General features: G+C 37.2%; 1 protein-coding gene across 3 annotated transcripts in view; it reads right to left on the bottom strand.

Annotated features, from left to right (window-relative positions):
* Positions 1–13,904, bottom strand: part of TMEM237 (transmembrane protein 237) — a 29,184-nt gene that overhangs the window by 10,112 nt on the left and 5,168 nt on the right. For 2 of the 3 annotated variants that reach the window (XM_053597940.1, XM_053597941.1), the window contains exons 5-6: positions 11,425–11,562; positions 7,738–7,858 (exon numbers count right to left, since the gene is read on the bottom strand). In XM_053597940.1, the coding sequence (XP_053453915.1) occupies positions 7,738–7,858; positions 11,425–11,562 (259 nt within the window). Of the gene's footprint in view, positions 1–7,737; positions 7,859–11,424; positions 11,563–12,788; positions 12,824–13,343; positions 13,376–13,904 lie in introns of those variants that run through there. The other variant, XM_053597939.1, reaches the window with a different exon arrangement.

A 13,904-nucleotide genomic window follows, 5' to 3' on the forward strand; every position in this document is an offset into this window, starting at 1 on the left:
TTTTTTGGTTGTAGTTGTCACTGTTGTTTGACAGGCCTAGGTTGGATTCAAACTTGCCAACTCCAGTGTATATGGCTGGCACCCTAGCCACTGAGCTAGCTACAGGCGCTGAGCCTATAGCGTCATTTTTTCACTACAATCAATAATGTTATATATAACTTTCACTGTATTTCTTTAAAGTATGTTATTCATTTTATCTTAATTTCCTATGCTAAAATATACAGTTTACCTATTGCTGAAATAATAATTTGATTCCGTAAACACGATAAAACAAATCATAACAGCTTATTATATTTAATTTTTAATATCTTTATGATACTTTACTAAGAAGAATGTGTTCTAATTCTATCTAGGTTAATACAAAAGATGCAAAGTTTCCATCCTTTTTAATGGCTGAATAGTATTCCATGGTATACATATACCACAGCTTATTTTTTTTTATTTTTTATTTTTTTGTAGAGACAGAGTCTCACTTTATGGCCCTCGATAGAGTGCCGTGGCCTCACACAGCTCACAGCAACCTCCAACTCCTGGGCTTAAGCGATTCTCCTGCCTCAGCCTCCTGAGTAGCTGGGACTACAGGCGCCCGCCACAACACCCAGCTATTTTTTGGCTGCAGTTTGGCCGGGGCCAGGTTTGAACCCGTCACCCTCGGTATATGGGGCCGGCGCCTTACCGACTGAGCCACAGGCGCCGCCCATATACCACAGCTTATTAATCCATTCCTGGGTTGGTGGGCATTTAGGTTGTTTCCACATTTTGGCGATTGTAAATTGAGCTGTGATAAACAGTCTAGTACAAATGTCCTTATGATAAAATGATTTTTTTCTTCTGGGTAGATGCCTAGTAAATGGGATTGCAGGATCAAATGAGAGGTCTAATTTGAGTTCTTTGAGGATTCTTCATACTTCTTTCCAAAAAGGTTGTATTAATTTGTAGTCCCTCCAGCAGCGTAAAAGTGTTCCCTTCTCTCCACATCCACACCAGCCTCTGTACCTTTGAGACTTTGTGATGTGGGCTATTCTTTCCAGGGATAGGTGGTATCTCAGGATGGTTTTGATTTGCATTTCTCTGACAATCAGGGACTATGAGCATTTTTTTTCAAACATTTGTTAGCCATGCATCTGTCTTCATCAGAGAAGGTTCTGTTTGTATCGTATGCCCAGTGGTATATGGGATTGTTTCCTCTTTTTTTGTTGTTGTTATTGATTAATTTGAACTCTCTGTAGATTTTAGTTATCAACCCTTTGTCAGATTCATATCCTGCAAATATCTTTTCCCATTCTGAAGGTTATCTGAAGGGACACAATTTTCTGCACCCCATAATGGCGGCTTTGTGTCATATGTGCTCCTTGAGGTACTAGGCCCTGAGAAAGGAAAATTCCATTCTCAGCTAGAAGCGAGACTCAGGAGTTAACTCCTCCCTGCTTGCTGAAAAGGTCTTGAGAAAGGAATCCCTGAGGTCCCCGCCAAGTCAGTAGCTGGAGATTTAGCACCTGTCTGGAGCTGAACTGTTGCTCTTCATTCCTTAACTTCAAGTTACACAAAAGTTTCATTTAACCTTTTAGGGAGGTGGGTGAATAGAACAGACAGCCTGGTGTCCTTGTAGTTTATCTTTAAGTTAAATGCTCCAGACTTAGAAATGATGTGTACATGCTTTGTAACATTTATGCTGATGAGAAATTTTCATGGCAGTCTCAACTAGTGCTTTTGTTCTTTATTCTTGGTTTTCTTATCTGATGAGTTTGGATATATAATACAGTGAATAAAAATGGACAATCACTGTGGGCCTGAGTGAGCCCCATTCTTCCTTTAATAAATAAATCATTCTGTCTGCAGTGATACCTCTGTGTTGATTGGGCTAGCGGACAGCAACAGTTGTCGTTTTGCTTTACTTGTGTCCTTAGCTGTGCAGAAGCTTTTCAGCTTAATTAAGTCCCACCTATTTATTTTTGTTGTTGTTGGGATGGCCACGAAACTTAGTCATAAAATCTCCCCCCAGTCCAACATCAAGAGTTTTCCCCACAATTTCTTCTAAGACTTTTATTGTTTCATGTCTTAGATTTTAATCTTTTATTCATCTTATGTTCATTTTTGTAAGGGGTGAAAGGTACAGGTCCAGTTTCAGTCTTTTACATGTGATTATCCAGTTCTCCCACCACCATTTGTTGAATAGGGATTCTTTTCCCCACTGGATGCTTTTATTTGGTTTATCAAAGACCAGATGGGAACTAGAGATTGATTTCATCTCTTGGTTTTCTATTACGTTCCATATATCTCTATTTTTTTGCCAATACCATGCTATTTTGATCACTGTGGACTTGCAATATAGCCTGAAGTCTGGTAGGGTGATGCCTCCCTGCTTTGTTTTTATTACTAAGAATAGTCTTAGCTATATAGGTTTCTTTATGATTCCATATAAAATGAAGTACTATTTTTTCCTGTTCTTCAAAGTACGATATTGGTATTTTAAATGGGGATTGCACTGAACCTGTATATTGCTTTGGGTAGAATAGACATTTTAACAATGTTGATTCTTCCCAGCCTAGAGCTTGGTATGTCCTTCCATTTATTAATGTCTTCTGCTACTTCTTTTCTTATGGTTTCATAATTCTCTTTGGAAAGGTCCTTCACCTCTTTTGTTAGGTATATTTCTAAGCATTTCATTTTTTTTGACACTACTATGAAGGGAATTGTGTCCTTGATTTGCTTCTCAACTTGGCTGTTATTGGCATATACAAAGGCTACTGATTTGTGGATACTAATTCTACACTCTGAGAAGTTACAGTATTTCTTGATTACTTCCAGAAGTCTTGTGGTTGAGTCTCTGGGGTTTTCTAAGTATAAGATCATTGGTAAAGAGTGAGAGTTTAACCTCCTTTGCCCCCATTTGGATGTTCATTATATCCTTCTCTTACCTGACTGCACTGGCTAGAACTTCCAGCACAATGTTGAATAATAGTGGAGACAGTGGACATCCTTGTCTGGTTCCAGTTCTAAGCAAAAAAGCTTTCAGTTTTACTCCATTCAGTATGATGTTAGCTGTGGGGCTGTCATGGACTGCTTCAATTAGCTTAAGAAATGTGCCACCCATGCCCATATTCTTAAGTGTTCTTGTTACTGTTTTTGCTTCTGTTGATGTGGTGAATTATGTTTATGGACTTGTGTATGTAAAACCTGCCTTGTATCCCTGGGATGAACCCCATTGATCATGATGTATAATTTTTTTAATGTGTAGCTGCAATCTATTAGCTAAGATTTTATTGAGTATTTTTGCATCAATATTCATCAGTGAAATTGGTCTGTAGTTCTCCTTTTTAGTTGGATCTTTTCCTGGTTTTGGTATCAGGGTAATGTTTGTTTCCTGGAACATGTTGGGGAAGGTTTGTTCCTTCTCAATATTTTGGAATAGGTTCTGCAGGATAGGTATAAGCACTTCTTTGAAGGTATGACAGAATTCTGATGTGAAGCCATCTGGTCCCAAGCTTTTTTTAAATTGTCGTTGTTGGAAGCTTTTTATTGTTTCTTCAATCTCAGTGCTTGATATTGGTCTATTCAAGAGATCTGTTTCTTCCTGGTTAAGTCTAGGGAGAGGGTGTGATTCCAGATATTGGTACATTTCCACCATATTGTTAAACTCCAATAGAATTGTTTGAGTAGTCAGAAATAATCTCTTGTATCTCTGTGGTATCAGTTGTTATTTCCCCCCTTTCATTTCTGATTGAGGTTAAGATTTTACTTTTCTATTTCTGGTTAATTTGGCCAATGTTTTATTGATTTTGTTTATCTTTTCAAGGAACCAACTTTTTGTTTCAATTTTCTGAATGATTCTTTTGTTTTCAATTTCATTTATTTCTGATTTAATTTTGGTTATTTCTTTTCTTCTGCTAGGTTTGGGATTGGATTACTCTTACATTTCCATTTCTTTCAGATGATTTATCAAATTGTTGATGTGTTCTCTTTCTTTTTTTTGGGTGTAGGCATCTAATGTGATAAATTTTCCCCTTAGGACTGCTTTTGCAATATCCCACAGGTTTTGGTAGCTTGTGTCTCCATTGTTGTTATGCTCAAGGAAGTTAATGACTTCCTCTTTTATCTCTTACTTGACCCAATTGTCATTCAGCATAAGGTTGTTTAGTTTCCATGCCTTTGTGTGGGGATAACAATTTTTTTGGAGGTGAGTTCTACCTTTATTGTCTATGGTCCAAGAATATACAAGATATAATTTCAATTCTTTTGATTTTGTTGAGGTTTGATTTGTATCCTAGGATATGATGTATTTTGGAGAATGTTCCATGGGCTGATGAGAAGAATGTATATTCCTTAGCTTTGGGATGGTGTGTTCTGTATATGTCTATTAAGCATAGTGATTCTAGGTTCACATTGAAGTCCCCTGTATCTTTGTTTAGTTTCTGTTGAAAGGATCTGTCCAGCTCTGTAAGAGGAATGTTAAAGTCTCCTACTATTAAGATGTTGCTCAGACTAATTAAGGTCTATTTCATAAATCTGGGTGCATTTAAGATAGGTGCATAAATATTTAGAATTGAAATGTCTTCCTCTTGTATTGTTCCCTTGACCAATATGAAGTGACCATGTTTGTCTATTTTGATGTTAGTTGTTTTAAATCCACTTGTATCTGAAAATAAGATTGCAACCCCTCCTTTCTTCTGACTTCGATTTGCCTGAAATACTGTTTTCCATCCCTTCACCTTGAGTCTTGCTTTGTCCTTCAAGGCTAGGTATATTTCCTGTAGGCAGCATATGGATGCCTTATGCTTTTTTATCCAATCAGCCAGTCTGTGCCTCTTCAGTGGGGAATTCAAGCTATTAACATATATTGAGAGAATTGTTAAGTGTGCTAGAGTTCTATTCATCTTGTTTTGTGAAAGTCAAGTGCTTAGTTTTATCATTTGCATCATTGTGGAAGCTAGGTTTTGTCCTTTAGTTTCTGGGCTGGTTTGATGTAACCATGTCAGATTGTATAAAAAAAAATCAACACATTGTACCCCACATGTGCATAAATGTATTTGTGATCTATGTGTATTTGACTTAATTAAAAAAATAAATAAATAAATAAAATAGTTTCTGGGTGTTTAGCTTGCTGGTGGTCCATTGTGATGGTCAGTGTGGAGAATAGGTCTAAGTATTTCCTGTAGAGCTGGTCTTGTTGTGGCAAACTTCCTCAATGTTTGCATATCTGTAAAAGATTTGATTTCTCCATCAATTTTAAAGCTTAGCTTAGCAGGATATAGAATTCTGGACTGAAAACTATTTTGTTTAAGAAGGTTAAAAGTAGATGACCATTCTCTTCTTGCTTGAAAAGTTTCATATAAGTCCGGTGTCACCCTGATGAATTTGTCCCTGTATGTCAATTGGCACTTACTCCTGGCTGCTTAAAGAATTTTCTCTTTCATCTTGACTATGGACAGGTTTATGACAATGTGTCCTGGAGAAACTACTTTGAGCTGAGACAACCTAGGGTTCATATCCCTCTGAAAGGAATGTTTCAGAATCTTTGGTGATACTTGAGAAATTTTCATTTACGAAAATCAAGAATGGAGAATCCTCTGGTAGGCTTTACATTCCTCTGGGATATTCTTCTTCTCCTTCTGCAATACGTATATTTCATACGTTTGAATGCTTCATGAAGTCTCATGATTCTCTCAGTGAACATTCTGCTTTCTCTCTCTTTTTTCTATCTCTTTAACTGCTTATGTTAGCTAAAGAGCTAATTTATCCTCTAGCTCTGAGGTTCTTTCTTTTCCATGATCTAATCTGTTATTGATACTTTCTACTGTATCTGTAAGCCTCCTAATTGACTCCTTCAATTCCTTAATCTCCACTGTATCCTTTCCATATTCTTCATGTCTTTCATCGCTTATCTAGTTCTGTTTTGATTTCTTTTGTTATTTTCCACTTTCTCAACAATTTCCTTCATTGTTTTCATCATCCGTATTTTAAATTCCCTGTCATTTCTAACGTTTCTTTATAGGTGGAATCCTCTGCAGTAGCTACCTCATGATCCTTGGGCGAAAGGGGTTGCTCTGTTCTGATTTTTCATGTTGCCAGGATTTTTCTGTTGTTTCTTCCTCATGGGAATTTTCTTTTTGCCTGTTCCTTGCTCCACTTTTTCCTTTCACTTCCTCCTGCTCTTTAAGTTACTTTAAGAGCGTCTCTGACCTAAGGTGTTGAAGTATATTTTTGGTAAAGGACTGAAAGGAAGAGAAGAGGGAAGAGCAAGAAGGAATAAAAGATAAAAAAAAAAAAGAGAGAGAAAAGAAAAAGGAAAGGAGGGGTAGAAGGAAAGATTGACAAAAAGAAGAGAACAGAAAGAGAGAAACAGGAGTAATAGTGGTGTTCAGTGGAGTGCTTTGATCCACACCCAGAATTCCTCTGGGAGACTGGGTTGGGTAAGTCTCTTGAGGTCCGGAGCTCCTTACCAGCCTGAGCAGAAACAAGACCCCACCTCCAACAAATAGAGAAGAAAAACAAAAATACTATAAAGCAAAACAAAACAAGTAAAAAAAACTTAAGGGATAAAATTGCAGGGAAAGTAACAGAAGCAGAAAACTAACAAAAAATGGAGCTCTTACTATTGAATAAGGAAAGAATGAAAAATTATAATTACAAGAGAAAGAAAAAGAAAAATCTAGGGGAAAAAAGTTGAAAAAAATTTTTAAAAAAGGGCAAACATATATATACATATACACATACATATGTACGTGTGTGTGTGTGTGTGTGTGTGTATCTTGCTATATATTGCCTGGGCAACATTTAATCTTCTGGGGTATGAGATTGCTAACCATGAGGCTGATACAGCTGTATAAGATGGAGGCTAGAAGCCTCTGTCTTGCCAAGGAGACCTTGTCTCATCTTCCTGATTTCTATGTCCTCAATCCCCACAGGGTTGGGAGCATTAAGCTCTCATCAGCCTGCTTAATAGACACACTTTGACCTTTCCAAACCATGTCCCTTGGCCACACCATGGCTTTCCCAGGAAAGCATGTGTCACTCAAATCTCTCATGGTTGGCTGCCTAGTTTATTAGGCACACCAGAACCAACCTTACACTAGAACCCTGAGGGCTGATCCTACAAGGCAGCTTTCCCACAATGGCTGCACCTGGGCCCCAGTTGAATGAGAGCTCCATTATACACAGTGGCTCAGTCCTGGCCCCTGGGCTCTGTTCAAGTTCACTTGTTCATTTGCCCAAGCTCTCCCAAGGTAAACTCCACCAAGTGCTCAGGTCCCACAAAAACAAAAACCAAAAAAACCCACAGGGCAGGCCTTCTCTGTCTCAAACTACCACTGCTGCTAAACACATGGTCTCTGCTGACATGCAAGTACTTGCCCTCGTGCTGGTTCTCCACTGCTCCAACCTCCTCCGGGCTCCTGGAGTATCCTGCTGCCTCCCAGTGCCCCTAAAGTGTTTCTGGGGCAGATGGTTCTGGGCAGGGCCCATCAGCCAGGGGTGGCTAGAGTCCTTTCTTTCCAATCTTACTCGCATGGCTGCAAAGGAGCGCTATCCTTAGTCCACCATCTTGTTCCACCTTCCTGAATTAGTATTAACTTTATTTTTTCAATGGTTCATTAACTGATATTTTGTAAAACTACTTATCCTAGAGATATAGGGATATGAGTATTTAATAAGACTTAATAAGAAGCTATTGTTTTGGAACTCCAAATAAAGCATCAGTGTAACCCTGGAGAATATTTAGAAGGACAAATAAATTCTTACTTTGTCTTTCTTCGAGGTTTTTGGGTAACTGCCTCCTCAGCTGGTTCCATATCAATACCATTTTCATTTCGTAATAAAGTTGGACTAGAAATCTTCTTTTGGGTGACAGAAGTCTCCAATTCTGAAAAATAAAGTAAATTAAGTTTTCAAATGACGAAAACATAAAAAGAAAAGTAACGTACCAGACTTTTGCAAGACAAAAGAACTTTAAGAATTTAAGTTGGGTAAAATTTTTTCACTATTTCACAATTTTTAAAATGTCACACCTTTAAACTCTCAGCATGAAATCTGAAATTTCAATGCTAAGCAATATGAAAAAATTAAGTAATCCAGCACCCAGGGGATTGGATTACCTTGGGATTCAACTGAATTGAATTACCAATCCAATTCCCAAGATTATCACCAGATTCAGTGATTTGGTAAAGGGGCTCACAGGACTCAGAAATCATTATATTCACAGTTATGGTTTATTATAGCAAAAGGCTACAAAGAAAAATCAGCAAAAGGAAAAAATATATGGAACAAAGTCCAGAGGAAATCAGGCACAAGCTTCCAAGAGTCCTCTGTCAGTGAAGTCAAAACAAAATTTTAAAATCCAGAAATTTAGAAAGCTAAACTTGCAAGGCTTGGTGTATTCTGGAATGGCAGTGACAGGTCTTTTTTGGTCCAAAACTTAGTTGGGTTCTGAATTTTCTAAAAAAAAAGGTCAAGTCATTTCTGTAAAGACATTTTTCACAAATTATAAAACTAGGTATTGGTATCCATCTTGATTTTTAAATTTGTGCCCTAATTAAATTATGAATTGTCTAATTTTAAGGAATACAAGTACAGTTTTGTTGCACAGATATATTATGTAATGGTGAAGTGTGGGCTTTCAGTATAACCATGACCCAAATAATCTACATTGTACTCATTTAGTAATTTTTCATCCCTCCCCTACCCACTTTCTCACCCTTGTGAGTCTCCAAAGTGTATCATTCCAAATTCTATATCCATGTGTATACATAATTCAGTTTTTGCTTATAAATGAGAAAATGCAATATTTGACTTTCTGTTTCTGAGGTGTTTCATTTAAGATAATAGCCTTCAGTTCCATTCATGATGCTACGGAAAGACATAATTTCATTCTTTTTTATAGTTGAATAGTAGTCCATTGTATATATGTGCTATATTTTCTTTATGCATTCATAAAAGAAAAGTGTTGATAGACACTTAAGTTGATTCCAAATCTTTGCTACCCTGAACAGTACTGAGATAAACATGTGAGTACAGTGTCTTTTTATATAACAATAAGCTATTTTCTTTTGGGTAGATACTCAGTAGTGGAATTGCTGGATCTAATGGTAGTTCTATTTTCAGTTCTTTGAAAAATCTCTGTACTGTTTTTCCATAAAGGTTGTACTAATTTACATTCTAAAAGTTTATAAGCATTCCAAAAGGTAGGTTTAATATAGTTTAAACTATATTCAATGCCACAAATGAAAATAATTGTAGAGTAAGTAAAGCTAGTCAGGGCATCATTTCTCTCCCTTTTCCTTACTTCTCTCTCTGCCCTCTCCTCCTCATAAATACTCAATGTGCTGGGCACTGTGATATTCTACTTCAACTTGCCTCCTCAAACTGTGTTCCATTCTCCTGGCTTTTCTAGTTTCTGTCTTTCTGCTCCTATAATTCTTCCATCTGATCAGGACCTGCTGTTTTCTAGGAGAACAAGCAATTAAGGAAAACAACTAATTTGTAATAAATTATTCATATGGGTCAATGTTAATAGGAGATCACTAATCTCCCAATCTTTGTTCCTTCCCTTTGTTTTACTCTAATAAACTCCTTTTTTCCTAGTTATTATAAAAATCACATATGTTCAACATATGGAAAATTAGTAAAATATAAATTAAATAAGAAAATAAAAATCACCCTTCCTTCTAAAAACCCTGCCACTATTACCATATTTTGCCATGTATAACACATACTTTTTTCACCCAAATTTTTAAGGGAAAAATAATAATTATATATCAGTAGTATGGGGCAGGAGGAGGTGAGCCCAGCAGGCCACCCAGAGCCACTGTGCCCTCCCACCTGGGCCCACTGGGCACACAGGGTTCCAGACCAGGAGGATCCAGGATCCACTATACGCAGGCCAGAGTAGTTTCCACTGAGTGCCCTCAACAGGGGAGGGAAAGTGGCAGAGCTGTGAGGCAGGCTGTGGCTGCACAGAGGGGACCTGTCTGGCTGCCTGATGACCAAGTAGCCTCAGAAGCTCCCAACCCAGTGGCGACACGCAGGCCATCTTGGCCACAGTCCCTGACGTGACAGGGAGGGAAGGGCTCCCAGGAGAGAGGGAAAGGGTGCCCTTCACACTGAGAGTGGTTGTGGGAGGGTGGTACAATCTGCACATTTAGCAGGAGAACATTAACCCTCCTCTTGATATGTCTTTCCCAGCCAAGAGCCAGCCACGTTCTCAAGGGGTGTTTTCCTCAAAGTTTGGGCCAAAATCATGGGTACACATTATACATGGTAGTGTTTTATACATAGCAAAATACAGTAATTCTGCTATTATATCTTTTTCCATCCTTTTTACTATGTTTATTTGTGTATATATACTTATAATCTGGGTTGAATTGTGCTCCAGATACAAGATATGTTTAAATCCTAACTCCCAGTGCCTGTGAATGAAGCCAAAGAACACTAAGCATTATCAATAACCACCAGAAGCTAGCAGAGGTGAGAAGGATGTTTCCTGGAGACTTAGGAGGGAACACGGCCCTGGGGACACTTTGATTTTATACTTCTAGCCTACAGACTATGAAAAAATTAATTTCTGCTGTTTTAAGTCACCCAGTTTGTATTTGTTATGCAGCCCTAGGAAATTAATACAACATAAGTATTACAAAAACAGAATCCTCTAGTACATACTATTCTATAACTTAGTTTTTTTACTTAACAATACATTGCTGATAGTTTTCCACCCCCTATTTCACTTTAACAATCCTTTTAGTGGATAACTTTGTTCCCATTTATTGGATAAAAAATTACTTATTAGCCAGTATCTCACTGTTAGATATTTGGGTTATCACCAAATGTTACTTTTATAATATTTTAAAGATATTATAAGATGCTGCATTAATATCCTTTAATACTGTAGTTATTGACATTACTTCTATTCCTAGAAATCTGGACAGGCTGTATTAATTTATGCTCTTATCAGCAGTATATGAATGTACCTATTTCCCACAAACAATGGATTTTATAATTTGGAAAAAGCATTGTCAATTTCATAGGCAAAGAAAGAATATAGTTTTTTGTTTACCTGCAAACAATGTCTAGGACAAAAAAAGACTCAATAAATGTTGGTTGTTTCATTATATCATTGTTAATATAGAATCTATCTTTTCCCCAATTTAATCTAAAATGTCCATTTCATTACTGACCAAACTTTTATATGCACTGAGATCTGAACTTTCTGATTTAGTCCTGAATTTGTACCCCTGCTCTCATAATCAATACACATATGATCCAAAGAGGCCTGAAAGTATGAGTTAAGCCACAAGAGTTACTCTAGTAATATACATTTTAAGCAAGAAAGCAAGAATCTCTCCATGGATGGAGAAAGATGGGAGCAGACAAGTTTTTATCATATCCCCCAAATCACAATTTCTAGCACAACCTAATCTTGGTTTCTTCACATACCAGGAGGCAGCCTTGTCTTCTTCTGTCTCCTTTGAACAGGAGCCTCTTGATGCTCTTGGAGTCCTTCAGTTGGTGGCTCACTGCCCTCAGATGGCCTAAGAACAGCAGTCTGAGCAAGGCCTTCCAAAGAAGCATGAGCTACAGAGAAACAGAGTAGAAAAAAATGGGATAACTTCAACAGAGACCGAGCCTTAAAAAAGATGGGGGAAAGGTAATGAGAATGTTTCCTACATAATAACTCCTCTGTCAGAATTGCGGCCCAAATCTTGATTTCTTCGCTCCTTACCTCTAACTCTGGGCTTTAAGTTGAAAAGAAATAAATTAGGGGATAAGAAAGGCTAAGAAAGAAAAAGTAGAGGTAGTTAAAAAGAAAAGCAAAAGGTAGGAAAAGGAGAAACTGCCTCAGAATTTTTAGATCTTTCAAAAATGTAAAAATAATAAAAACTGAAGCCATAGAGAACTCTCTCACTTGTCTACTGCCTTAAGAATTTTTATCAGCCTCTATATAGTTTAGTCCCTCGTTAATAAATTAATCTATGATAAAATCATCATGGATAACTGGAGTGAATAGGTAATTTATAAATCTCTTCATCTGGTAATTCATTTCAACCTCTTCCTTTATGAAATCTTACTATAGAATTATAGCACACTCTGGTATATTTGAATTTTACTTGACTGCATGCTACATTCCCTTGCCTGTCTTCTTCAGCGGAAAGAGAAATAGAAATGTATTAATAAACAAATAAAAAGATGTTTAACCTCACTAGTACTTAGAGAAATGTAAACTAAAATAAGCTACTTTTTGCCTACTAACTGAACAAAAAAATTGTTTGATGTTAAGAATTTAGAGAACATGACACTCTCAAACTCTATTAGTGGTGAGAAAATAACTAAAGCTTCCTTGAAGACAATTTAGCAGAATCCATCATATTAATAACACACCTGTCCTTCATTTAGTAATTTCAAGTATTTGCAATCCACCTACAGAAATACACCTTCTTCTCCATCACCTACTTTTTTATGCAGAACTGTAACACTGTTTAGCAAAAAAGTTTGAAATGACCCAAATGAACAACAGACTAGTGATTATGATATGTTTTTATCATGTTAATACTATGAAGTCACTATTTAAGAATACACAGAACTCTATGTATTCAGGAATAATGACAGTACATATAGCATATGATTCCATTTATGTAAAAACAAAACAAAAAAACAAGCACCAACCACAGAAACCTTCTAGGATTGTTTGGGGTCACAAGTAAAGGTCAAAAGGATTACTTAAAGGTAACTCTCAGGTTTCAAGCCTGAGTGCTGAGAAAATGGCAGAAAATCATGAGAAGTAAAAATTGATCTACTGTTACCTTCCGTTTGATCCTGAAATCCCATTACTGGGCATCTACTCAGAAGGAAGAAAATAATTTTATCATATGGAGATATGCACTAGATTGTTAATCACAGCTCAATTTACAATCATCGAGATGTGGAAACAACCTAAATACCCATCAACTCAGGAATGGATTAACAAGCTGTGGTTATATGTATACCATGGAATACTGTTTATCCATAAAAAAGACGGAGACTTTACATCTTTTGTATTAACCTAGACAGAGTTGGAGAACATTCTCTTTAGTAAACTATCACAAGAATTGAAAAGCAAGTATACAGTGTACTCAATACTAATATGAAGCCAAGAGACAAACTAATATATACCCACACTAGAGAAAAACTCAAACTCAATTTAATTCCACTTGGGGGGATGGGGTAGGAGGCAGGGGGAGGGAAGAGAAAGGATGGGAAGGGAAGGAAGGAGAAGGGGGGAGGGAGAGGGATTGCGTATGCTCCCACCTAATGGGCAAAATGTAAGGGTACATGGCACACCTCCTGGATGCAGGATACAACTACAATAGGGACCTTACCTGACAAGTGCACACATTGTAACCTAATCATTTGTACTCTCATATCAATCTGAAAATAAAAAAATAAATAAACTGGGGGTGGCGCCTGTGGCTCAAAGGAGTAAGGCGCTGGTCCCATATGCCGGAGGTGGCGGGTTCAAACCCAGCCCCAGCCAAAAACTGCAAAATAAATAAATAAATAAACAAATAAACTGATCTACTGTTGAAGGTAAGGATGGATTCTGGATGTGCTAAGTTTGAGTTTCTGCTGCAACACTCAGGATTACTAGTGGATAACTAAGACCAAAAGAAGTTCATAGTACCTGTCATTATTGGAGCTTTAATACTTAAATAATAATAATACTTAAGTTGTGATGTAGAGATTTTCAGACTAAAATGAGGGATTTAAGAACTCGGTGTCACTAAACACAGCAGCTTGTTCAAAAGTGTATTGTAGCTTAAAACAATTTATGTTATCTAAGGATAAAAGACCTCGAAGAGTTCCAGAATATTGTGGAAGTTAGAGCTAAGTGGCACAACCATCTATTCTGAATGCTTCTAGATCCTCCTCAGGCTACCTAC

Source organism: Nycticebus coucang, chromosome 7, assembly GCF_027406575.1.
Source record: "Nycticebus coucang isolate mNycCou1 chromosome 7, mNycCou1.pri, whole genome shotgun sequence".
NCBI lineage: Eukaryota > Metazoa > Chordata > Mammalia > Primates > Lorisidae > Nycticebus > Nycticebus coucang.